This window comes from Fusarium sambucinum, chromosome II, assembly GCF_050947815.1.
Source record: "Fusarium sambucinum isolate potato_lamoka chromosome II, whole genome shotgun sequence".
NCBI classification, from domain to species: domain Eukaryota; kingdom Fungi; phylum Ascomycota; class Sordariomycetes; order Hypocreales; family Nectriaceae; genus Fusarium; species Fusarium sambucinum.
Window position 1 is genome coordinate 82,029 of NC_139293.1, and position 25,230 is coordinate 107,258.

General features: G+C 45.2%; 12 protein-coding genes across 12 annotated transcripts; 7 read left to right on the top strand and 5 right to left on the bottom strand.

The window, feature by feature from the left end:
- Positions 1-137: 137 nt before the first annotated feature.
- FSST1_006787 (uncharacterized protein) lies at positions 138-1,365 on the bottom strand (the record flags this gene model as incomplete). The annotated part of the gene is made up of 4 exons (XM_083236334.1): positions 138-532; positions 591-823; positions 902-1,234; positions 1,292-1,365. 4 exons carry the CDS (start codon positions 1,363-1,365, stop codon positions 138-140), a joined length of 1,035 nt encoding a protein of 344 aa, XP_083082748.1.
- A 1,105-nt stretch (positions 1,366-2,470) lies between these two features.
- Positions 2,471-3,808, top strand: FSST1_006788 (uncharacterized protein; the record flags this gene model as incomplete). The annotated part of the gene is made up of 1 exon (XM_083236335.1): positions 2,471-3,808. One exon carries the CDS (start codon positions 2,471-2,473, stop codon positions 3,806-3,808), a length of 1,338 nt encoding a protein of 445 aa, XP_083082749.1.
- Positions 3,809-3,941: 133 nt separating this feature from the next.
- FSST1_006789 (major facilitator superfamily domain-containing protein) lies at positions 3,942-5,635 on the bottom strand (the record flags this gene model as incomplete). The annotated part of the gene is made up of 3 exons (XM_083236336.1): positions 3,942-5,200; positions 5,247-5,349; positions 5,411-5,635. 3 exons carry the CDS (start codon positions 5,633-5,635, stop codon positions 3,942-3,944), a joined length of 1,587 nt encoding a protein of 528 aa, XP_083082750.1.
- Positions 5,636-6,165: 530 nt separating this feature from the next.
- On the bottom strand, positions 6,166-7,537 carry FSST1_006790 (chaperonin 10-like protein; the record flags this gene model as incomplete). Its single annotated transcript, XM_083236337.1, has 7 exons — positions 6,166-6,262; positions 6,319-6,411; positions 6,458-6,486; positions 6,536-7,097; positions 7,154-7,300; positions 7,351-7,405; positions 7,456-7,537. 7 exons carry the CDS (start codon positions 7,535-7,537, stop codon positions 6,166-6,168), a joined length of 1,065 nt encoding a protein of 354 aa, XP_083082751.1.
- Positions 7,538-7,770: 233 nt separating this feature from the next.
- FSST1_006791 (uncharacterized protein) lies at positions 7,771-10,144 on the top strand (the record flags this gene model as incomplete). Its single annotated transcript, XM_083236338.1, has 7 exons — positions 7,883-7,941; positions 7,995-8,126; positions 8,181-8,246; positions 8,302-8,427; positions 8,485-8,801; positions 8,849-9,747; positions 9,803-10,144. The coding sequence occupies 7 exons, from the start codon at positions 7,883-7,885 to the stop codon at positions 10,142-10,144; spliced, it is 1,941 nt and encodes a 646-aa protein (XP_083082752.1).
- Positions 10,145-10,962: 818 nt separating this feature from the next.
- FSST1_006792 (uncharacterized protein) lies at positions 10,963-11,240 on the top strand (the record flags this gene model as incomplete). The annotated part of the gene is made up of 2 exons (XM_083236339.1): positions 10,963-11,051; positions 11,102-11,240. The coding sequence occupies 2 exons, from the start codon at positions 10,963-10,965 to the stop codon at positions 11,238-11,240; spliced, it is 228 nt and encodes a 75-aa protein (XP_083082753.1).
- A 2,406-nt stretch (positions 11,241-13,646) lies between these two features.
- FSST1_006793 (GTPase domain-containing protein) lies at positions 13,647-16,279 on the top strand (the record flags this gene model as incomplete). The annotated part of the gene is made up of 7 exons (XM_083236341.1): positions 13,647-13,677; positions 13,913-14,189; positions 14,254-14,363; positions 14,422-15,490; positions 15,555-15,673; positions 15,731-16,077; positions 16,133-16,279. 7 exons carry the CDS (start codon positions 13,647-13,649, stop codon positions 16,277-16,279), a joined length of 2,100 nt encoding a protein of 699 aa, XP_083082754.1.
- Positions 16,280-16,555: 276 nt separating this feature from the next.
- On the bottom strand, positions 16,556-18,045 carry FSST1_006794 (uncharacterized protein; the record flags this gene model as incomplete). The annotated part of the gene is made up of 3 exons (XM_083236342.1): positions 16,556-16,590; positions 16,639-17,802; positions 17,853-18,045. The coding sequence occupies 3 exons, from the start codon at positions 18,043-18,045 to the stop codon at positions 16,556-16,558; spliced, it is 1,392 nt and encodes a 463-aa protein (XP_083082755.1).
- A 413-nt stretch (positions 18,046-18,458) lies between these two features.
- FSST1_006795 (Tannase/feruloyl esterase) lies at positions 18,459-20,112 on the bottom strand (the record flags this gene model as incomplete). The annotated part of the gene is made up of 3 exons (XM_083236343.1): positions 18,459-18,773; positions 18,823-19,569; positions 19,630-20,112. The coding sequence occupies 3 exons, from the start codon at positions 20,110-20,112 to the stop codon at positions 18,459-18,461; spliced, it is 1,545 nt and encodes a 514-aa protein (XP_083082756.1).
- Positions 20,113-20,604: 492 nt separating this feature from the next.
- Positions 20,605-21,955, top strand: FSST1_006796 (Zn(II)2Cys6 transcription factor domain-containing protein; the record flags this gene model as incomplete). The annotated part of the gene is made up of 2 exons (XM_083236344.1): positions 20,605-20,733; positions 20,789-21,955. The coding sequence occupies 2 exons, from the start codon at positions 20,605-20,607 to the stop codon at positions 21,953-21,955; spliced, it is 1,296 nt and encodes a 431-aa protein (XP_083082757.1).
- A 670-nt stretch (positions 21,956-22,625) lies between these two features.
- Positions 22,626-23,086, top strand: FSST1_006797 (PLAC8 family protein; the record flags this gene model as incomplete). The annotated part of the gene is made up of 2 exons (XM_083236345.1): positions 22,626-22,831; positions 22,891-23,086. 2 exons carry the CDS (start codon positions 22,626-22,628, stop codon positions 23,084-23,086), a joined length of 402 nt encoding a protein of 133 aa, XP_083082758.1.
- A 1,726-nt stretch (positions 23,087-24,812) lies between these two features.
- FSST1_006798 (uncharacterized protein) lies at positions 24,813-25,094 on the top strand (the record flags this gene model as incomplete). Its single annotated transcript, XM_083236346.1, has 1 exon — positions 24,813-25,094. The coding sequence occupies one exon, from the start codon at positions 24,813-24,815 to the stop codon at positions 25,092-25,094; it is 282 nt and encodes a 93-aa protein (XP_083082759.1).
- Positions 25,095-25,230: the final 136 nt, after the last annotated feature.

The following is a 25,230-nucleotide window of genomic DNA, read 5'->3' on the forward strand; positions in this document are numbered from 1 at the left end:
CAATTCACACTGATCATATTACAACACTGGTAGAATGCATAATGAGAGATGCCGGGGTAAACTGAAATGCAATATTAACTTGCCATTCGATAATTATGATTACCTGGCGTATTCCCTATGTGATCTATTATCTCTCACTATCTCCTGTAACTCTCATAATCACCAGGTAACTCAGCAGGAGCCGCTCCTCCATCTAACTCAGCATGATTCTCCCCTTTCAGCTCATACCTCGGCGCATTGTCAGGTTTCTCCTCACCAACTTCCATCACTGGTGATATCGGCTTTCGGTTCTTCCTCCGTATCAAAAACCAAGCTAGAAAGCCTATCAACCCAAGGCCACCAACAACCGACCCGACGGCAATACCAGCCGTAGCACCAGTGCTGAGGGAGCCTGTCGACGAGCCTGTCGACGAGCTTGTCGATTCTGAGGTTAGTGGTGAGCTTGTCGGGTCTGAGCTAGATGATGTGCTTGCTGATGAGCTTGTCGAATCACAGGAACCGAAATCAGATTGGCAGCCCGCTCCGCAATAGTCTGAGAAGCAAGTCAGTAAGTATCATGACATACACATACTTGATACGGATACACTTACTCGAGCTTCCGCCACAGTATCCCTTTTCCGAACAGCAATCACCAAACTCACTACCTTCGCAAATGGCGCTGATGTCTGAATTGGATCCGCAGTTACCATCAACAGAGACAGCACCAAGACTCGTTTCTGATGCTGCTGTCGAGGTTGATGTCTCACGAGTGGCTGTAGTGGCTGTTGTTGTAACCGAAGAGGACTCATCATCGGATTCACAAGTACCGAACCTGCTTTGGCACCTGTTCAGATGTCAGTGATATTCATAGAAACCAAGTCAACCGACAAAGGCTATTCAGAAAACACAAAATCGCACTTACCCAGCACCACAGTACGTCGAAGTCTTGCCACAGTAGCCCTTCTCAGAGCAGCAGTTTCCAAACTCGCTTCCTTGACATGTAATGTTGCTTGAGGATGTCGCACCGCAAGATCCTGAGGTACTAACAAGCTGCCCACTACCCGTTCCACAGGTACCAAACCCACTTTGACAGCCCTCAGCGCAGTATGCTGTGGTCTTGCCGCAGAACCCTTTTTCAGAACAGCAGTTACCAAAAGTGGATGTGAGGCATGTTGCGTTGAAATCGGAATTAGAGCCACAGTTGCCGTCTTTGCTAACGGGGTTATTTGCGCGCGCGAGGAGGAGAGAATTTGAGCTAAGGCGGACTTGTTAGGGGTCGTCCGTGGTTCAAATGGTGGATCTGCGAACTTACAGTTCAAAGCCTCCAGGGAACGACGCCATTACTGGCGTGAACACACACAACAAACACAGCAAAGAGAACTCCATCGCAATTCCACTATGTAACAAACAATGTAAAGCAAACAAAATCCTTCTCTTTAGACTAGCAGGGCACAATGCCTTTATGATGGCCCACTCTTGAAAACGAACCCCTGACAGAAAGAGGTTAATTTGGCACATGTACCCTGCCACTCCAACCCATCCCCACTCCCAGGGGAACGTCGGCGGTGAGTTGAGACAACTGGCCTATCAGACTCACATCAGCCCCGTAGCGCATCAATCCAACAGACATTTACAGCTAGATCCAGACAAGGAGTGGATATCTTCTTAGCTTATCCGCCTGGGAAGGCGGAGTCGCGTAAGCACTAGTAGGAACTTCGGTTAACCTGGCCTTATATTCTCCGTATATCACACCAATTATATCCTGGGATAGTATCTGGTTGGTAAATTAACTCTGCCGCTTCGAGCTTTATAGCCGCCGTGCCGCCCTGCGATCGACTGGTGAGACACTATTTCAGGTCGATGGACAACTGTTCAATGAACTGGCTTCGCCACGTCGTGGGTACAGGAAAAAATAAAAACAAGAAGTCTAGAATCTATAGTCCAAGAAGTATAAGCTGACCTAGTAATTTCATCACTTATGTCTCCAGCGGTTAATCGTTTTAATACATTGAGACTAGACTCTTTACCCATTTAACTTTGAGCGGGTCTGATCGCCATTTCTGAAAATAGCAATGCCGTTTTAAACTTGAGCTCTCTTCACAATATTTTCCAACACTATATGCATATAATACTAGCAGTACTACCCTCTGCTTCGCACGTAGATAGTACCCTGTACTACTACTAAAGTCCATGAGAAATAACATGTCAAGGATGCAAAAGCCAGAGATAGCATTTCTTTTTGATCTATACTGGTATTAATAAATTGTAGAGAGAAATCTCCGAGTTGTAGTTGGTGCAGGGTAGATGGTCTTATCTTATCGTATCTTATCTTATCATATCACCGTGCCAGTAGCGTTATCCATATTAGGTAAAGTTAGTGCTAAATCACCCACGAATTAAATTCTCTCTCCTTCACTGTCCAACCCCGCACTCAGTAACAATACCATGACATTGACAACATCAAACATCACAACAAGGTATAACTGACAGCATGTATCGTCTATCCTCCACGAGGCAATTCTCCCTTTCTGTGCGCAGGAGTGCTAGGGTACTCTATCAGAGTCAGCGATGCCCTGGACACTGGACACCGACTGGCGAGAATGGAGGTTTGAATCAGCGTTGGCAGCCACGGTTTCAAACAAAACCGCTAGGCATGAACCTCATCAGATCTTACGGCACTATTCCGAATTCAGAAGTGGTAGATGAAGCTATTGCTCGTAAGCTTGCGAGCCAAGGCGATGCTCGCGACGTTGATGAAATTCCTGATGTGGAATTCAACGAGATGTTTCTTGACGCCTTTCCCAAAGTCATGATTGACGAAGACCCCAACCATAAACTCCTCAAGCCACGAATATATAACCCGCAATCTTCATCCTGGGAGCCTTATAGCAATCAAGACACAGCACACAAGAAGGGAGATCTCTTGAAGATTGTATCATGGAAATTGTTTCCATCTACTTTAAGCCTTGCAGCCATTCGTGCCTCCGCCGCCATCGATCATCTACGGAACATGTTTGGCCAAAAGCCTGATAACTTCGTTGTAATGCTACAAGAGATCAGACAAGAGTCACTAGACGCTATCCTGAACAATAAATGGGCTCAACAAAACTTCATTCTCTCAGACACAGAGGCACCATACAGCGAGTATGATTTGGATGATGATGGAGAAAGCGGCCTGGAATCCAGCCAATGTTTCTCCATTATGATGGTTTCACGAAATTTGCCGATATCAAACTGCTCTCGTGTCTCACTTTTCTCTGAAACGAATTGCGATGCCCTTGTGGTTGACGTTCCCGTTTCCGAGTCCGAGGGCCATGATCCCGAGGTATCAAAACAGTCACTTCGCCTATGCACGACGCGTATTGAGCCAAACTACAGTAACCCGGATCTTCGTCGTTCCCAGCTCGTTACAGTCTCTGAGCTATTGAACGGCAAATGGTCGCAGGGACAACAAATCTTGGGCGGACTGGTGGGTGGCAACATGGGTCCACTTGCTGTGTCTGAGAGAAATTTTCACCGAGATCCGGAGATAGACTTGATGAGTAACTGGAGAAATAAGAAAGGACCAGCGCCATCAACCTTAAAGCGTTCCTATTACCGTGAACGTTCTAATGCCAGAGCAGATGCATGGCTTTTCCACCCGGACAGGAAGAGGTACGAAAGAAAGCTGGACAAGTTTCTCTACACAGGGTCCATTGAGACGGTTACTTTAGATGAAACCGAGGATAAATTGGGCTACTTTGGAAGGTTTTGGAAAATCCAAGCTGGGCCAGAGGAGGTTTGCGTCAGCGAACACGGTGGTGTTATGGTTGGTATCAAGGTTAAATAAAGCCTTCACGCTCAGAATATAACTATTCCGTGTGTTGTCAAAATCTTTGATGATAGCAAAGTATGATTCCCTTTGAATACCATGGCTTCTCGCGTTCTGTCCAACTGGCTATGTGACGATAGAACTGGGTTGCCTACAACGGATAGATAAAGCTCTCGTTTTCCAAATCCGTTAAATCCAGCATGGCAACTTCAACCTTGACTTTCACCAATTGACCGCTCTCGTCCAGTTGTTCGACGTAGTGATACCGATCGTTTTCGCCAACGGCATTGATCCTTTCCTTTCGGATCTTATTCCTTCGAGCCAGAATGAAGTGAATCACCCACAAAATGACAGGCGTTCCGAACCAACTGATTACAATCATCGAGGACCAAGCTCCGTAGAATCTTGGTTTGGCTGATGCGACCCATATCTGGGGTGACACCAGGTTTCCAGCACTATAACCAATCATAAACATGACGTTCCTTGTAAGCTTTTTTGTATAGCCGGCAGCTGAAGAGTTGGTCCACCCAAGTGCTATGATGTATGCGACGCCGTAGGTATGAGCAGCTAAGAACATGCAGGCAAGGAGGCCTATGGTTCGGTCCCAGGGTACTGTCACCATTCCTATGCCACCGGCAATAGCAGGCAAACACCAAAGGGTGCAGTGCAAAGCAAAGTTCTTGGGGTATTTTCGAAGGGCAAACGCTGCAATGACACAGTTGATAATGCCAAAGCCGCCTCCCGCCACAGCAACAAGGGTGGATTCAAGTGGACTGACACCGAGAGATGTGACAAGGAGGTTCTTTTGACCGTATGTGAGGTTGTTGCAGTACATTAAGGTGAAAGCTTGTAATGCGAACAACCATGACACGGGATCTTTCAGGGTTTCGATGAACTGTGATCGCTTAAAATGCTTTTGCTCAATCGAGCTCTGCTGTGATTCCTGAACACGCTTGATAACATGGACCTTTTCTTGCAGTGTCAAGAACCGAGCTTCAGCAGGGTTACTGGGGTAATCGAACCAGACCCAGATGGAGAGGATGAAAGTAATACCGCCGGTAACGATATGGAGCAGCTTCCAGGGTAGAACTGGTCCGCTACTCCAAAGGAGGCCATAGGCGATAAAACCTGTAACAATCGGTGCACCTTGACAAGTAATCCAAAGGATGGGCTGTAAAAAGGATTGTTCTGCTCGGTTGAAGAACATGCCAATGGTCATTTCGAGCGCTGGAACAACTACGCCTTCGGCTGCACCCAAGGCAAGTCGCAGTACAATAAGTCCTGCATATCGAGTTGCGACACAGTGGAGGAAGATGACGACAGACCAGGTGAAGACGATGCCGGCAATGAATTTGCTGAAGGGTAGACGCTGCATGAGGTAGTGGCCTGGCCACAAGAATGCGAGATATCCTATTCGAGTTAAAACAATGTGAATTGAGGATTACATTTAACGTACCAACATAGAACATCGTGTTCAAGTTATTATACTGAGCTTGCGAGATGCCCGTCTCCTCGAAAAGTCCGAGAATTGCCGCATAGCCCAACGTGGATTTGTCAATCTAGATTCAAGCACAAGTCAGCTCCTATAGAAAGTGCATAATGTTGACCGAGAGGACATACAAAGAGCATGATGTTGATCGTTGAGAGTAGTCCCACTAATCGCAAGTATAACTTTCTTCGGACTCTTTTCTCTTCTTCGGGAGATAGAGGTTCAACACTGTCTCCATGCTCTTCAATAAGACGAAGAGTCACATCGGCGTATTCCTTCGTCACTGTCTTGCCCTTCGAGGGAGACTCAATGGATGGGGCGTCTGCCTCGCCGATCACTTTGATTTCACTACCCATTTTGATAAGATTCCGTGGGATGAAGAAATGAAACACCCCATGGACGGAATTGATTGTAATCTCAATTATTTATATGTCAACAGGTGATATATTATCTAATGCGGACAAGAAACTCGGTCTTTGGCCGTTCGGAGCCGCAAAACGCCACACTAAGAGTGGAAGCGTACATGACGAAATAGACGCTATTTATGCTTAATTGCCTGACATAGGGCAGCATCCATTCTGTCCAAGGCACATTTGGAAGTTCCTGTCGGCCCATAAGAAATATTACTGGAATGGGACTACCCCTGTATAACGCAATTAATGGCGTCAATTGCGTTATTGAGCCCAAAGTCACACGTCTCCAAAGGCTTTTGCCCATTCAGTATCTCACAGTAACTGCACAGGTCTGCTTCATTGGAGCAGAATGGAGCTATTGACACGATAAAATTAATTCTCTTGCTAGATTCCAATAATATTGCCCCCACAGACAAAAACTGCCAAGATAACGTCCGCCGAGAGGAAACTGTTTGCTCATGGTGTGTGCAAGTTCAAACTTTAAAAACGACTTTCTGAACCTTTGATTGGTTGAAAAGGTCATAGCCCCGAACTGCATCAGATAGAGGCATGATGTTGTCAAATAGGAAACTGTACCATGTTAGTTTGATGTGCCACTGTAAACCCAAAGATAGAAAGACACATACCCAAGAGAATCTTGCTCTCCTTTCAGAACATTCATGGCTTCCTCGAAGATGCTTCTCACAGGGCATCGTCCCATTTGGAGTCTGATGTTCTTACTACCCAGTATTAGAACCTATTGTTGATGTAATTGGTAGAACTTACTTGTAGGCATCATTTCCAGACCAAGGAATCTGTACCATATCAGCGACCTGCGAAGTATTTACTGCATAGAAGACGTACCTCGGCATTATGAACACCAATACTACTAATAGCGCCAAAGGAACGGACTAAATCGAAGGCGGTACGAAGCGCTGGCGAAAGACCGACGACTTCTACAACAATATCGGCACCTCGACCATCAGTAGCCGACTTGATGCGATCTTGCATTCCAGTCTTGTCATCCATAAAGTTCAGAGGCTCGGCTCCTAGCTTTGCGGCTTGTTCAAGTCTTGATGGAACACTGTCTACAGCAAACAGATGCTTCGGTTTGAGTGCAGCAGCAGCAACAACAGCACACAATCCAACTGGACCGCATCCTATCACGACAATTGTCGAGTCATGGACATCAAGGTTTGGCATCATCTCAACACCGCTCTTGACGCCAAAATAGCCAGTTGGGAATATATCAGCCATAAGGATCAGTGCTTGGTCGTGTATACCTGCAGGAGCTTTCGCGACAGTCCCATCGGCGAAGGGGACCCGGACAAACTCGGCTTGAGCACCGTCAAGATTTGGGGAGCCGAGAGCTTGACTGTTGACGCATCTGGCTGATCCGCCGTTCTCGCAGTAATAGCATTCACCACTATAAGAGCGTATTAGAACTAGGGAGATCAGGAACCCTCAAGGAGGCTGACTTACCAAGACGCAGTGAAAGGCGAGACTACCTTATCACCGATCTGTACAGATTTTACGGCTGAGCCTAGCTCAACAACAGTGCCTGTAAATTCATGGCCCATGATGAAGTTGGGCTCCGTTGGCTCAAGTCCTCGGAAGAGGTGCAACTCACTGCTCCATTAGCATTGATATAGACTTTTCGGGGTAATGGGCAGACAAACGATCCGCATAGAGCAGTCATGTTGACTTTGACGATGATATCCCGAGGATCTCGGACTGTTGGAAGTCAGAGATTTGAATAGGACGTAAATGCAAGGAGAACAAACTTTGAGGGATTGGTCTCTCCTCGACTGAAACGTCGAAAGGGCCGTTGAAAACCACAGCTTTCATTGTGTTTGCGACCGACATTTTCTATCAAAAAGGTATATTCTGTAATTGATGAAAGGCAAGTCCAGCGAGCAGAACACAATTGGAAGAGATATAGTAGGAGAATTAGATGTTCCAATAGTAGGTCTTTCAATTATTTAATTAAATTTTCTAACAATTTATATGTTTCTTCAATCTTGTCTAGTAGGCGAGTTAGAACTACTGAGTTTCCTCGGAACTTGTAAAGAATTCCCGTCATCTTAGTTTATCCAATCATGGTTGATTTTCAAGAGGACGTGAGCGGAAATCATCAGTCTGTCTCCACTTTCAAAGTGAAACTCCACCAAGTGAAACTCCGCGGAAGTTTCCAAACACCAAGAATTAACTATGACACCAGGATCAGCGTCCCAGATAGACGGGATCAGACGGGCCTGCGAGCCTTGTCGGTAAGATTACAAACTATCGGACCCTATTAGGTAATTGACTGACATTCTGGTAGTCGGAAAAAGTCCAAATGCACGGGAGAGCGACCGATTTGTTCATTTTGTTCACGCTTGGATTTACCTTGTGAATACGCTGCACGAGGTAGCTCAACGATCAACCGAGCCACACGTGCTACTAGAAATAACAAGTAGGTCCATACATTACCTCCAGGTTGAGTGACTTTGACTTATAGATAATGTAGAAAGTCCACGGCAGATAGGATACGCATGCTGGAATCCCAAGTTTCCTCCCTGTCTGGTTTACTCACGTATATTTTGCCTAGATCTCTCGTCTAGTTCACAAGCTTACTATGTATCTTCCAGTTCAGGTATAAGAGAAGAGCTTGATTCACATGAGAACCAGCAGACACCAGCTTCCATACCAAGCCAGGATGTAGACCTTGCGTCTACACCGATAGCTTCAGACAATCACGTATTTTCTGAGGACAGGTAACCTTGACGATGCCTCCCTTCTCGATTCATATACTCATTTAATGTTATTTACAGTCCAAACCTGCCTCAAAGCGTCTTGAGACATTTTGTAGAGGTTTACGGAATCAAGTTGCATCTACAGCCACTGCCTTTATTCGATCTTCAAAGTCTTGACAACATGCTCCAGGTTGCACCTGAATATTTTCTGCATAGCTTCCTGGCACTCATGCTTGAGTTTTCGTCTCATTCATTTTATAACAACAATCATGAACAAGCTTCTGCGTTCTATGGACACTCCGCTGAAGCTGCCACACAACAACTTGCAGGGCAGGGGAAGCCAACAATCGAGGTAATACAGGCCCTGTGCATGTTAGCTTTGAGAAATGTTGCAGGTAAGGTTAAGAAAACAGCCCTCAAATATTTACTCACTCTCATATAGCTGGCGATTTACCGAGGGCTTGGATGTCCATTGGCACGGCAGCAAGGCTGAGTACTGTTAGTCATATGTGGCACGTCCAGTTTACGAACGCTAAAGAACAGGACAAAGACAACAGATGCTATTGGAGCATTTACATGATCGAATCTATCTTCTTCCCTCATGTTTCCCAAGCAATAAAACCAAACCGCGCATATGGACATCCACCATGCGTTGAGCCACCACCACCACTGCCTCGCGACTTGAACCAGGTAAATGCCCTGGACTTTGATGATACCGCGGGAACAAGCCGTGATGTTGGCATCAATGCACATGCAGGGGGTATCATTTCTATCTGGAGTCAAGTCGCATCCTACCTACACGATATCCGGATGGGCGAGATTCAGATACCATGGCTACCGGAGTCTACATACTCCAGGCTCAACCTATCTCTGCTTGAGTACGAGGCTCAACTACATCGAAAGCATCTGATGAGAAATTTATTCCCCTTCAAAAGATCACCTGAAGACATAAAGGCATATCGCCAGTACTGGAACCCCTGGCTGACGACACATCTCATTCTCCATGCATCTCTTGCACTCCTCAACCATCCTTTCATTCATCTTGTCGCGCTCCGTCGCAACAAAGGCATGAGACAATCTCGATTATTCCTTCAACAGGTTGTGGACCAGGCTATCTTTCACTCGGGATGGGTGTTCTGGCTAGTGGGTATATTCGAAGACCTGTCAGTAGACATCTCAAACCCTTTAATCGGATTGGCAGTTGCAGCGACTTCAACTATTCCATGGCTATATCAGTTTGGTAGAAATGTCAAACTTGCTCGAAAAGCAAGCCAGAATTTGGCCAAAGGTCAAAGGCTTCTTGAACGCATGTCAAAAACTTGGCCATTCTTGTCTCGCAAGGTATGTGACACTCAAGCCAGGAACTCATAAGAGCCAATCACTCATGAAACGTTAGCTTGAAAGTCTCAAAGAACTACAATCACTCGCTATGGGAACACAATTGGAGACGGGCACGACTAGTGCAATGATTGAGTTCCCCCCTTCGATGATTTGGGTACTGCTCGATCCCATCATCGAACCAGCTGGCCTACCGAGCAACATCGACGATATCCCCACAGGAAGTGCCACTCGAGTGAGCATCCATGTGACCACGGACTTTTTGCATCCGCTGGATGATGATCAGGAGGAATCGACACTGAGTCCATTCGACTGGGAGAACGGTTTGATGTTTCAGAATGACTTGCTTCAGGACATCTATCCTGCAACCCTGGTCCCATTCGATCTGAATAACTTGTAACTTGGACTTCTAGCGTCTTTCTTGCCGGACTAGGTCACTCTAGGCAGTTGCCGAATGATCGTTGCCTTCTGCGTATGAGATCAAACGAAATTTGAACCTCTATATTTGTTGCCCATGTCAGGTCATATAATTGGAACCCGTCAGTGCGTGTCTTGCCGACGCGTCATCTGTACCTGCCACTCCCCCGTATTTATTCAAACGAGCTAGCTTCTTATTTGCGATGCTGTCTTCAGTCTTACACGTCTGCCCAATACTTCTTGATATTTCCAATTCAAGGTTAAAATGTTATCCTGCGCAATTCTGCAACTTATTCAAGCATGATGGTAAAGTTACGGTATGAAGATGACTTTAATCTCCAATTCTCAGCTATCCTACAGGTAGGAAAAAGATGCCATTGGGTGTTGCGGATAACACGGCATGGCAAGGCGTCTGATCAACCATCATCGAAGGAGGCGCAGCTTTTGTGCAATGGTCCAGATGTCGTGTCAGTTCCTGGACCAAGCAACTAATTGACGAGTAACCAGTGACTAGGCTCGTATTTCTTTTTTAAATAACTGCAATGTCCTACGCCATCTCTGTTTTGAGGCTTATACGCCGACCAGCCGGGACTAGTACAAGTTGAGACGGCAAGAAAATGCCGATTTACGCATTGACCAATCACGGTAGAAGAGTCATAATAAGAGCAACATACCACATCTGGGGAACAGCCCCAAGGTATAAAAGGATCTGTTGGGAACCTCCATCAAAGAACTTAAATCATTAACATCAAGATCATACACTCTTTCCAACGACTTCTACAACAAACCTCTACTCTCAAAATGAAGCTGAACTACCTCCTTACCGCTGCTCTGGTTGCTGTCCCTGCCATGGCTGCTTCAAGCACCACAGAGACACACACCGAAAAACAGTGAGTTCACAGATCCCATCATTCGACGAGCGAGAACTAACACGGGATAGCACATCGACCGAGACCCTCAAGGCTAGCCAGACTGGTGCTTCCTCCAAGACTTCGAAGGCGGCTGCTGCTCCCACCATGGTCGTTGATATGATGGGCGTTGCTGGTGTCGCCGGTGTCATTGCTGCTATGGCTCTTTAATTGAATGTCTGGCGCATGTGCCATGATCTTAGCTAGAGCAATTTACCACAGCCCCTTCAATTCTATAGAACAAATCTTTCTTGACTTTATAATACAATGTATTTATTCGAATATCTCAACTTTACGACTTTATTGAATTTAGTCAAGTAGGTACGGAGTAGCTAAGATAAGAGAAACTATCCACATGAATAGTTGTTGCTCGCTGAATTTGTAATCACGGTATTCCCTACATAGTCTTGGCACAGAAACTGCGACACCTTCCGCTGAGGTGGTAGATGTCTCATTCTCCTAGGTTTTGTCTTTTCAGGGCTACCTTGGCTGGAATCTCCGAGTTGATTCATATCCAACCCTTCACGCGGCCATCCTGGCTTATCTAACCAGTCTGGATTCCGAGATCATGGAAAGCCAGGGTCTTCAACTTATCGCCGACTTGAAACACTGTTTTGACGTGAAAATAACTTATTAAGCGCAAAATATTATACTAGATTCGATCCTCTACACAATAAGCTGATAAAAAGAGACAAGTGGTGTGATAGCAAGCTTCCACCCTTAACCCCAACTACCCAACACCATTTTAGCTTCTGCAACAAAATTGAGGGTAGAGTTTTCAAGCATCGGGAGATACGAAGTATTCGATGTCGATACAAATTTTACTTGGTACAAGACTAACATTTCGTGGAATCCTCAGCGCTACAGGAAACGTTAAACCTGACTTTGTGAGGATAAGGGCATAGAATCTGCTACCAGGCCAATTGACTTACGAAGCTAGGTCTAAGAAGAGGTTATTGCTAAAGTCATCACAAGAGTCTGACCGGCAAGTGGCAGTAAATAGATTAAGCAGCAACGAAATATAAGTAAAACATCTCAGATACAACATCTCACTTTAGAAGAAGATAATATTGTCAAGTGGGTTGAACTCCTCGCTGCTGTTAATCGATTGAATATAACTTCATAAATAAAGAGCAAATATTCGCTTCAGGAGTCTTCTTACTGCAGCGAACCATAAACATACATACCCTAGACTCCACAAGCAAAATCAATATTGCTCAATACCGGGAAAACCACGCGTTTAATACATATAAAAACAGTCTGTGTTTACTGAAATGCAATTCAGCGATAGTCAGAAATAAAAATATTAATAAATTAATATGCACTAGCAAAATAATATCATAGCTATACATCAGAGAAATAATCAGCTAAATTGCAATAGTTATTATTTTACTATACCTCGCTATACACTTACTCACTGTAGCTATTTTGTCTGGATTTATTTTCCAAGCGGTTTAATAACTGTTAGAAATAATTAGATCTATATGCTTTCTTATAACTTCGAATTCAAGGTAGGCATATAATGGTCTTCCGACTGCCACTTGTCTTAATGTCATTGAAACCAGAGTATAATATGTGGCTTCATGTTACCATGCCGGCCTCTGTTCTTTTCATTGTCGGTCCTGATAATTAAGTTTCTAATCGTCAGGTTAATAATCTGCGAATACTTTTCATTGCCCGTGACAGACCCTAACATTGTTGTCACTTACCTCTGCCGGATCGTTGTATAAATTCGCTGCTGCATCTCCTTGAACTTGATTAGTAAAGTGTGTCTAGGAGCTATATTTACGGTTATAACCACGCATAGTAGTTAATAGTGAGATCTAACCCTTATGTAAGTAATTGGCATATATTTATATGGGAGAGTTGATATATGTTTGCCCGAAAGGTTAGAATGAACAACAGAACAGAACATAATAATGTTTATAGATCCCGCAATTACAGCTTCACAATCCAGTTGCACGTGTCATGTCTCAACGTGGACCATCTGCCCTAGGATGTGCCTAGTAAGAATAAGGCAGACACAGCAAGGCCGGGCTACCATCTTCGCTTCCTGAGAGTACAAGAGATAAGCATGCATGACAGGGATGTTGAAAATAAGCTTGATATGACAAGTTGGCGTTAGCGTCGTTCGTCAATACGCAGATAGCATCGGTGGCGTTGTCACGAGAATGATTTTTATTACCTTATGATGCAGCCGAAGTGCATATAGGAAAGTGGCTGTGGCACATTACGATCAGATTCGCCAAAGCCTGCATGAATACTGCCTTCACTCGCAATATAATAACGCACGTATGCGGCGTTTTGCGCCTCACCCCACCATACCAGCTCTCTCACACTGTCTTGTTGTTCTACACTACTTTGGGAACAACCAGCTTTCATAGAAGTCTGTAAACCAATAATACCACAGCCTGATTCCAACTTCCAAGATCTACCCCGCTCTTGTTTGTGTAGATACGAGCGAAATTCTGGCACTGGGATCTTTTATAAGATAGAGTGCGCTGACTTTGAAATTGAGGTAATTTCTGCTCCCTGACCTCATTGTCCCAATAGATCAAGCAATCAGAGTGGATAAAAATGTCAAAAAGTAAGCTTCTTATTGACATTGGTATGGAATAATGACTAATGTCTATGAGACCCTTTCCGCAACAGGCCAGACGTGGCTACTTCAATAGCTTCCGGGAGTAGTCAGAAGCCCAAGTTAGTGCACTTTCTTAATATGCTTACGCGTTTTGCATGTATTTAACATCCTGATGATAGGGCATCGGTTTTCTTAGAATCACCACAGTATCCAGGTAGGGCTTTTATCTTTGTCATTATGAACAATCATTAACATCAGGTAGACCTTTCTGTGAGCGATGAGGGAGGGTGGTCCGATACAGACGAGTCTGTCGGCTCGGCGACCTCCACTGGCAACCATGTCCCCAGCGGCAACCTGGAGAAAGCATGGTGGGATAAGGAGGAATCTGTCAATTCAGTGGCCTATACCGGTTACCAAGTCCCCGCCGGAAACTCTGAGGAAGCCTGGTCCGATACAGACGATTCTGTCAACGTAGTGGCCTCCACTAATGACCAAGTCCTCACTGGCGACCAAGTTTCGACCAGCGACACAGTCCCTGGGTTAGTAGACTACTACTTTACGCCTCATAATCTTTCTGCTTACTGACTGTCGCTTCTATAACAGGCCCAACGATGTCTTCATTGCCGTCATGGGAGTCACTGGCTCGGGCAAAAGCTCCTTCATTGAAACATGTTCAGGCAAGTCTGTCAAGGTTGGTCATGACCTCGAATCTTGTAAGTCGATTTCCTTCTACAATTACACCCTTCCACTCACGATTGGTCAAAAATCCAGGCACGGCAGAGGTTCAAAGATACCGCTATGAGATGTCACCCGAGCGTGCTGTCTGGCTCATTGATACGCCAGGTTTAGACGACACAGACACGTTTGACACAGAACAGCTAAAGAAAATCGCTAAGTATCTGGCCGATACTTACAAGGCAAAGATCTATCTCCATGGAATGATATACCTCCACCGGATAACCGATAACCGCATGACGGGTTCAGCCAAGACACACAAGACTACTTTCGAGAAGCTTTGCGGTAAAGACGCTCTCAAAAGAGTAATCCTTGCTACCACCATGTGGGATGACTTGAAAGACCTTAAAAAGTACAAACAAGCTGAGATGCGAGAAAAAGATTTAAAGCAGACGGAGAGGTTTTGGGGTTACATGCTGGAAAACGGTAGTTCTTATCACCGATATGAAAACACGAGCGAATCCGCACAAGACATTGTCAAACGGCTCGCTATGCACGACAAGCCGATCGTTACAGCACTGCAGAAGGAGATAGTCGATGATCATCGAACCTTGATCGAGACCTCGGCCGGTAAGGCTCTGAATGATGATATACTCAAGGTCCAAGAAAAGTATGAGAAGAGACTTGAGGCAATGGAGAAGGAGATGAGGACAGCTGATGAGGAAAGACGAACTGAATTGCAGGAAGACCGTGACCGTATGGCACAAATGATCGAGGAAGCTAAATCCAGCAGACAAGCTCTTGATGTTACAATGAGCGCGTTGGTACAAAGGGATCAACTAATTAACCAGATGCAAAGGCAAATGGAAATGCAGCATGTCGAGAATCAGAATCGAGTCAGACAGCTTGAAGAAAGACAGTATCATATTGAAGAAGAGAAGAACGAGTTGGAAAGGGCGAGACGTAAAGAGAGGCAGAAGAGGAGGGATGAGGGTCGAGATCGAGAGGTCCAGAAAGCTCGAGACAAACCTCATCAGTCAACTGGCATGATGTCTATGGTTATGAAGAGGACCAAGAACTGGTCCAAGGGGTCAATCATCCTCCCTTACTCAATCTCTATTACCGCAAACCTATATTTCGCGTCAAGCGGATTGCAAATCAGAAAGTAAGGAAACCCCACATGCCTCTGACTTACTCTTCCTAAGAGATAACTAACGTCCAAACCTAAGGACTACTGCTAAGCCTCAAGACAAACTTGGATCCTCCTATCTGTCCTGGGTAACATTCGGGACGAATTCGGGGAAAGGTGGCATCCCTTGGATGGCTCTGTATGAGAACGGAGATTGGTGTAGGTGCTCACAGGTTGGAGCTATCTTCAAGACAATGCTGACACCATCGCTACTAGTGATGAGTAGTGAAGTCAAGACGTCATACCCAAATTTGGAAAAACTTCTCTCGGAACGCGGACTTTCGACGCTGTTGCTTTGCGTCCTTGGACCGAATCAGTCATTTTATGCAGAGTGGTATGATTCTTGGGCAGCTGCAGGGCCAAAGAGTTTGATGAAAAAACTTGAATCACATAAGGGCACTGGTTTGCATGTTATCTCGATTTCATTTGGATACGGAAACTCATACGTTCTGTCATATGGTCGTCGCGAGAACCTCGAGAACCTGAGTACTTACTGGAATCTTGATGGTCATTATCCAGCTCTCGAAAAGTTCCTCAAGGAGCGCAGGCCTCTCAATGTTGTCGTAAGTTCTTCACCAAGAAGTAAAATCCTAGTGTTACAAAGCTCACAGAAAGTAGCAAATCGCCCTGGATCAAAGGAGCACTACCGACTATGTTATCATAAAGGCAGGGAAGGACGGAACATACGATTGTCAAATTCTCTCAAACACGAAAGAAGTCAAAGAGGGAATATTGGCCTGGTGGGATGATAGTACGCCTTCTTAGAGGTATTAATCATTATCACACGTTGAGGGCTAGACCACCTGATTGCACAGAGCCGTGGTCGGAATGCAGATACATAGCTTCCATTCGTTCTTTATTATGGTTTTCTGTACTTTACAGACACATAGATGTCTATTCGTTCTTTACATTCAACAAGAAAGAAGCACACAAGAGCCCGAGGTTTTGTGTGGGCACTGGCCATGATGCCTTTATTGTGTGAAGTTAAAAGGAAACTCAAAACATCGCACGCACACTAGAAAGAAATACAAAGAAATTCAACTACATAACTATGCACAAAAGACCACTTGAAGCCACTGTACGATTAGTATTTCCATTCATTGAACTTGGAATGAATCACTTACAGGCAGCAATTGTCCCTCCTGTCACGCCAGCGGCAATTCCATTGGCAGTCCCGTTTATGATGTTGGCTTTCTGGCTTTGAAGTTTTTGATATGAGTTTCGAGTCTCTTGAACTTCCCGCCGAGTATTATCGACCGCTGCCTGCTTGGCCACTACCTCATGGGTCTCTGATATCTTGGGCACTTCCTGATATGCCATTGAGTGTTGTCTCTTGTCAACCTCCGTGTACTCTGGAGGGGGGTCGGTGTATGGTCGTTCTGCTCGCTGAGTAGTTCCTTTAGCTCGCTTTCGGCGCATCCGTCTGAGTGAGCTCTCCATATTTTCCAACTCTTCCTCCTTCTTCGCAAGCTGATGCTGGAAATCCCTATCCATATCTCTGATTTGATTCGACCAATGTATTTTCTCTTTATTGTGCAATTGTTGCATTGTTATCATTAAGGCTTGCTTGTTGGTTTTCGATTCCATGAGCTGGTTCTGAATCTCGTCTCTAAGTTCGCGTAGCTCCGCGCGACGAGCAGCATCTGATTCGGCTACCCGTCTCATTTCCTTTTCCAGCTGTTGCAGCCGGCGCTCGCCTTCCTTGCGAACCTTGTAAACATCCTGTGCTATAATAATACCTGCTTCAGTGTCACCAATAGCCTTTCCCTCATCGATGATCTCGCGTTGCAGGCGGAGAACTTCTGGTGTGCGTATATCAGACTGTTTGATGAGATGCGCGGTAATGCTTCTTGCTGAGTCTTGGGCACGAACATTGTCGGCATGACGGAACAACTTCGCTCCTTGGTTGATAAACTCGCTAAAGAACTTTCCATTCTGTGCCAACTGTGTCTCTCGAGCCTGGAGACTCGATCTCTCTGCGCCGCTATTTGATATAGTCCACATGGTTGTCGCAAGAGCAAGGCTACTGTAGGATGAAAATCCGCACATCGCTTTGACCATATCAATGTTGCGCAGGCCTGAGCCAGTCATTCGATTGTTCGTGATGGGATGAAGATAGATGATGCCATGAATTCGCATCCCATTTGCATAAGAAGCGCCCAGATAAGCGGCTAGTATTTCCAAAGTCTCGGTATCAGAACGGTCCGGATCATTAAATCCCGGGGTATCAACTAGGTAGATGGTCCTTCCACTCGTGGTGAAGCTGAAAACATCTATCCCCTGTGTGCCTGTAAAAGGGTTAATGTCACGTTCAGTAGTAAGGGGAAGCAGAGTGTACATGAGTAAAGGCCATGGCCGACAGTGACATCATTCCCTGTGCACTCTCCAATGAAAGTGCTTTTGCCTGCCCCCGTCATTCCCATAACAAGGAATAGCCTGTCGCGAGTCTCTAGTTTTATAAGGCCAGTTAACGCCGATAAGCCCCGAGCCTGTCCTACAAGGCGATCGGTTGTCAAATGCAGGCCGTACATAGTGCTCAGTTGGGAGGCAAATTATAATCATTTGATAGGGAGGGCTTCTCAAAGTCTAATCGATGTAAATTATAATCATGGTAATAGTAACTTGAGTGAAGGGGAGAGATTGGGATTTAAATGCACAGTGTAAGCGACAGGGGTACTGATGTGGCTTACCGATGTTGCCTTGTGACAGCTTACATTAGGCTGAATGATAAGCCACCTGTAGGATATAAGGGTTGCATTGGGCAGAGTGGCCTGTCAACCTAATTTTAAGGCGTCTTTCCTATGCTGAAAGTAGTAAGGTTATGATATCATCGCTTTATATATGCATCCTAATAATATTTATTCTTCCACTTAGGTAAGTCCTATGTACCAGAGCCAGCCCATATTCTACTTTAGATATAATACACACAGAGGGATATTAGATGTTACTCTTGGATACACTCCGAGGTATGTGTAACGACGTTAAACCTGGCTTTCTGAGGATAAGGGCATAGAATCTGCTGCATAGTCGTATTATCCAACTTGGTCACAACCACGGGCGTAGAAAGCGGCTCTGTACCGTTTTCCACCCAAGCCCGTAATTGGTCGAACAATGCTTCGGGCTGACCACCGTTGCCGCCCCAGCAGTGTCCGAGACCAGGCACCTTGTAATACTTATAAAAGGAAGTAACATTGCCTACAAAGTCCGAGACCTGGTTGTAGTATTGAAGTGTGCCACCAGGGGAAATGCTTTGGTCAGCCTATCGATAGTTAGCTTGAAGCTGGGTTTTGGTACAAAGCAGATCTTACCAGGCCATGATAAGTAATCATTTTCCCTCCAGCATCTCGAAAGTCTCGTAGACCAATTTCGTTGGTTTCAAGGTTGGAGGCGAAGATTTGTTTGACATGACGAAAGATGGTATTAAAATCTCGACCCGTAGCGTTCTTCAGTGTTGCTGTCATGTCCTTCTTGACAAAGGTTTTCCAAGCAAACTCAACAGAACCTTCACCTCCACTCTTGCAGACTCTGCCGGTGCAATTGGTTGGGGCGATTGTAGGTAGATCGCTACCAATCTCGTAGCCCGGGTACATAGAATTGCCGTTAGAGAAACGAGGGCCGGTCCACGAGGCATTGGCGACAGCAGCAGCGGCTTGGCTAATCTTGAGCTTGGACTTGTTGCCGGGGCAGTGAAAAGATTTGCCGACCTGTTTGAATGGGTCGAATCTGCGCCGACAAGCGTCAACGTCGCCGATGATGCCATCCTTGACGCCATCCAGCTCATCACAAGCTGAGACAGCAAGGGAAGTAATAGCGCTCAGCTCGCAATCATGGGGGAACTGCTGCGTAGACTCCATATAGAATACAGGCCAGATAGAATTTATGTAGAACTCGGCCCAATTGACCGCCGGTGCGGCTGCGATGATTCCATCGTAGGCGGTGGGGTATTGCTGCGCAAGTTTAAGACCTTGACGTCCACCCTGAGAGCAGCTATTCCAGTAGGAATAGGATGGAGCCCTACCATAGAAGCTCTTGATCAACTGCTTTGCGATACTGGCCTTTTAAGTAATTGTAAGTTAGTATCCACATATAAAGAGTGCCTGGCTTGGTGTACTTACCTCATCGTCGAGTGAAACTTGACCAAAGTTTTGCAGTGCATTCGTATCAATATTTCCAGGAGTTGTTAACAGCCATTCAGCAGGGTTAGCTGCCTCAGGAATACCAGCGTCGGTTGTAACGGAAGCAAAGCCATTTGCTATGGCGTTGATCATACCGGCGTAAGTCAAGATGAAACGACCTGGCGTCCAGCCAGAGCCTCCAAGGGACTGCAGTCTTCCATTGTAGTTATCCTCGCTGGGTAACCAAACCTCGGCATGGATGGTATCATTCTGGCCAGGATGGCTATAAGTGACGGTAACGTTACAGAAAGTAACATTCTGGACATTCAAGGCTGGCTGCGAGTAGGTCCAGCCGTGCGGGACATTGAAGCTATAGTCGGGGACAACATTCGCTTCGATGGAAAGAAATTCGGCGCCGAGAAGTGTTGGAGTGCTGAATGTAGAGGCTACGCAGCGCGTCGCAATATTGGAGGCGGAAACCATGATGCTTTGAAGACGTTCTGTACGACAATAGTTAGACATGGTAGTGAAACGTTGCCTTAAGTAGTATTGTTCCCAATGCGTTGACAACTTTCAGGCGGTTGTCATTATAAAACATGACGGCAACAAGATCCACAAAGAAAGGAGCCGTGATTGAAGTTGAGTAATTTGAAAAATCAATGTCTCCGTAGGGTGTTGTTGTCCATCTTAATGACATTATACCGTCAATGCGTGTTGTGGGGCATCGTATCAAATACGACAAATGCAACCTCTCCACTTAGTTCATGATATCGATAATACGATTGGTGCAACCACTTAGCGTCTTGTCGGTGGCTTGGCTCAGCTCTGCTCCAGTGCACCCTCCAAATTTTATTGCACTTTTACATCCAGACAGTAGAGTTCAGTTCCTCCCATCTTTTTAGAACGAACCAGCCCCCAATATCGTTGTCACATATGCAAGACACAAGTGCCACGTAATTGGTTCCTCCTATCACAATGAGCAGCACCCACGAGATTGAACGTGACCATGTTTTGGGATCTCGCTGTCCCTGTCATCCTGCCCAACGCAGATCTCACAAGAAGTCTCGAAATGGTTGCCAAAATTGCAAACAACGAAGGATCAAGGTGAGTCCGAGTTCCTTCTCTAACTCTTCCAACAAAAATCTCACGCTATATGTAGTGTGACGAAACCAAACCGGCCTGCATGAAATGCTCTCATCTCTCGTTACCCTGCAGCTTCGAGACCCCAAGCAATGAAGAACCAAAAGCAATAGTCATTCGTACTAGCTTACGCAAAAGAGGTCGGCCCCTGAAGTGGGCATCGGGTCCTGTCACTTCCACCCAAGCTTTAGCAGCAGCTCCCATTGACCGCAGGCTACCCTTGTTCGAGACACCGAGCCAGCAAAGTTTGCCTTTAAATGTAGACGACCTTCGACTTTATCATCACTACATTACCGTGGCATCGTTCACTTTTGGAGATGACGTAATGTGGCATGATAAAATTCCACGACTCGCTTTCGACAATCCTTATATTCTTCACCTAATGCTCGCTCTTTCTGCGCTTCATCTAGCACGTCTTGAGGCCGTGGAAGCAGCCAAGTACGAGCAGCTGGCAGAGAAACATCACTCCATAGCTCTGGTTCATGTTACCAACTTGCTTCCTAAAATTAAACAAGACAATTGCTCGGCATTATACATTGCCACTGTCCTTGTTTGTAACTACGCCTTTGCAAAGCCACCCAAAGAAGGCCACTTACTTGTTCCACTCGATAGTAATGAAACCGCCTGGTGGAATCTCTTTCGTGGCGTTCGCTTCGTCATCGATACAATGGGTTTAGAGGCGATATTTTCAGGTCCTCTTGGTCCCTTTCCTCCGGAAGACACGTCAAACGTACCGCCGTCCGTGGGTAGAACGGGATACATCGCTTGGGAAAAGCCTCTTGCTGACTTGAGTTCGATGATACACAATTCTCAGCCCTCGGACTTTCCAGATTTGGTTCAAATCTGTGAGGCTCTTGTATCCTGTTTCGGCGATGTCTTTGGAACCGCTGAGCAGCCTCAAGACGTTACACATGGAAAAACACATGTTATCATGCGATGGCTGTGGTTCTTGGACGATGATTTTACAAAGCAAGTTGAGAAACTGAATCCTCAAGTTCTAGTTCTACTATCTTACTTTTCTGTACTGGTTCAAACGTTGGAGTGCTTTTGGTATATGCAAGGGTGGGGTTATCGCATTCTGGAAAACATCGCGAAGCAGATAGACCCATACTATGCTGCATGGTTGATCTGGCCAAGGCGTCAGTTGGAGCTGGGTTGCTCCGATGATCCATCCAGCGCCGACTGATATACGTTTACAGTAATCTCGACGTTTATCTGACCTTTCTTGGTCAAAGTATCAGCCATAGCATTTCCCTTCTACATATCATCAAGCTTTGACATTGATCAAACTTAAACGCGAAATAATTGGGACTTGTTCTCTTCATATGGAGTAGCTCAGGGTGACTCGATAGGTGTTCTTTATTCTGATACGTTTCTTATTAAATTCTAGCTAATATTGCTCAACTCGATGTCACCTAAGAGTTGGGGATAAAAGTTGCTACATGTCAAAAATGAGTAAAAGCTGTGGAGAAAAGAGAGCTTGACTAAATGTGCGTGCACGCTATTGGTCTCGGTCCGACTTGCTAGTCTAGAACTAGTCTAGCAAGTACAAGAGTCGGAACGTATTCAATACGACAGGATACCATGCAATTTTACTCTTCCAACATTTATCCGATATTTGAGGGTAACAATAATGGCCAGGGCGTTATGCACTTTTCTATATAAAGACAATTTACACACTCATCTTCTTTTTTTCGATATCATCCATTTCCTTTCCATCGCTGTTTTTCTATCACTCCTTTCTTTGTTCATACCTTCTTTCACTCTTCACTTTGTTTTTTTTGTCATTTTTCAACTTGCGCCTTTAACATCATGGCTACTTAAGATTGGCAAAACAACCTTTTCAATTGTTCGCCATGCGACTCTTGTCTGCTAAGCACTTTCCTCCCATGTATCCGTACGTCCCACACATATCACCGGCCGAATACCAACTGATCAATCTCAATTTAGTCTTTGGGCGTACCTCTTATCGCCTGCAAAATCCCTCTGTGGAACCTGAAAGTGCCAATTCTGACTGTGCATTGTTCTGTGGTATACAGTCATTTACTGGTTGCGCCTGGATGTTAGTAGAAGTCTACCTTTCAAGTTTACATGTGCCGGAAGAAGCTAACTTCTAGATAGATTTAATGTGATGAAAAGGAAGCAGATTCGGGAGGCATATGGTATTGAAGGGAGCGGTATGGGTGACTGCTGTACCTCTTTCTGGTGTCTCTGCTGTGCACTTATCCAGCAGGAAAAGGAGGTCAAGTCACGACAAATTCCGTGCTATGAAGCTACTGGTTACCAACCTGAGAAGGATGGTATGCACATGCCTTGAGTGGCTCTATTGAGGCTGCGCTCAACACTTATAACCTCCCTAGCATCTAATGGGGTTAGAGGAAGCTATCACTGAATCGCGGAATTATATAGTTTATCAGGGTTTTAAGTATGTTCCCACCTAAGCTCGTGGGCAGATAGATCTATTTTTAATGCAAGATAGGGCAGTGAGACCTCCCTTAGTCTTTAAAAGCATATCCTGAAATTCTAGGGTCTTATGCTCTAAGCCTCTATAGGCCCTCTCTTCCCCTTTTTAGGCACTCTGGTTCCTATTAAAGCCGTTGAGAACTTAACCTTCTAAAGTCTATAGTATCCTTTTACTGGAGATGTTTAAGCTTAAGGTAATATTATATTCAGTATATAAAATTAAGGGTTATTGAGATTGCCTTTATTACTATAGGAGATTACTAGGAATAAAGAGTAATTACCTATCTCTAATAAAGCTTAACTTTTTAAAAGCTTGCGAGTATGCGACATGCCTGAATGGATCTTGATCTTCTGCCCATGTCACGCCGCGTTCTACCATGGTCTTGGCTTCAAATCCTTGCGCTTCAAGAGTTATTAGCGCTTTTGCGCAAAGGTCGGCATAGGGATCGTCTTGGTCAAGGATTTGGGAAGATTTTAGAGCGCCCGAGCGGTAGTAAGGCGAAAAGTATTCCGTTGCCTTAGGAGGCGAAAAAGTCTTGTCTGGTCCTGGCATCGTTGGAAGTCTATGTCAGGCGGCTTTATTGTTATAAATACTAATTAGTGAGGGGTAACCAGCACTGTTATAGAGCGGTATTCTTTTTAAATGCAACGTTAACCTTGAGTCAAAAGCAGTCAATAAGACATGCCAATTTACATGTGATAAGGCTTTTGCCTATTATATTTCAGGCTAATACAATAATAAAGCTATTTCAACCCTGTCGCTTGAAAAGCTTTAGAATTACTAGTTTACGCCCTTGTTATACTATTTAGTAATATAGTTGGCATCTTATATTTATCCTCGCGCAGATTATAGTTCTTAACAACTGATATAGTTAATAATATAAACCCTGCAGGTAGGCAATTTCTTATTTAAGCTTGGCTATTTATATCTATTAACAGCAATATTAGCTTGAGCCTAAATTGCATCACTGCTTAATATAGTGAAAGAGCATTGCCTTTAGGTTAATTAACTTAAGTGCTAATAAGCTTATCTCAATTAGGCATGCATTGCGCGGAAGGTCTAAAAATAACTGGCATAAAATTATACAACTAATAAAGGCACGAATCCCAACCACGACATCTTTGTGGTTATAATAACCAGCGCATAAATAACTCATAATAGTCCTAAGAATTCCCAGAACGCCCGATCATGTGGCGCAAGTCCCGACAGAGAATTCATCGCCGACAACCCGTGATCAACTCCCTGTAAGATCACGACACATTTCATGCTAAGTTTTCAGCTATCTAGAATTGCGGGGATGATCGCTGCTCTCAATCAGCCTTACATCCTGCGATGGAACCTGGCTTGACTCTATCGGGATTAAAGTGTACATGGTGAGACAGTCAATCAACGGTTAACTGCCTTTGCGAGTTAGACAAGTCTGTAAGTGGCTTGCGGCTGAGTACCAAAGACTAAAACCGTGAAATTTTGGACCGTTGATTGATGGCGGTGTGCTGCATTATAAGAGACAGATGCTGCTCCAGATAAAGTCGCTATTGATCATTCTGCACAGCCAGATTAAGCTTGATTCCAGTTCACTATGAAGTTCAGCACTATCCTCCTCGTTATCACACCTCTCGTCTCCGCAGCTGCTTCGAAAGAAGCTGCAGCTGGCCTTCCCGACCTTGCCTCGGCCGGCGAGAAGGGCCACGATCTTTCATCTCACGGCGAGGGACTTCAGCTTGCTGCTAAGGTCTGCCCAGCCAAATTCCCCCGAAAGTGCTCTCTCGGAAACTTCTGCTGCCGAACCCTGAAGTGTTGCAAGAAGGAATGCTGCCAGAACTCGGCGAGATACTGCAGTAATGGCCGTTGCTACAAATAGATAGCATGCCAAAAGACATCAAGTAAGTTTAACACAAGCTCTCAGTAACAACGAGTACTGATGGATTAAAGTATACATGATGCAACATCTAAGAAACCAGGTCTTGTGGCCTAGTTGGTTATGGCATCTCCTTTAC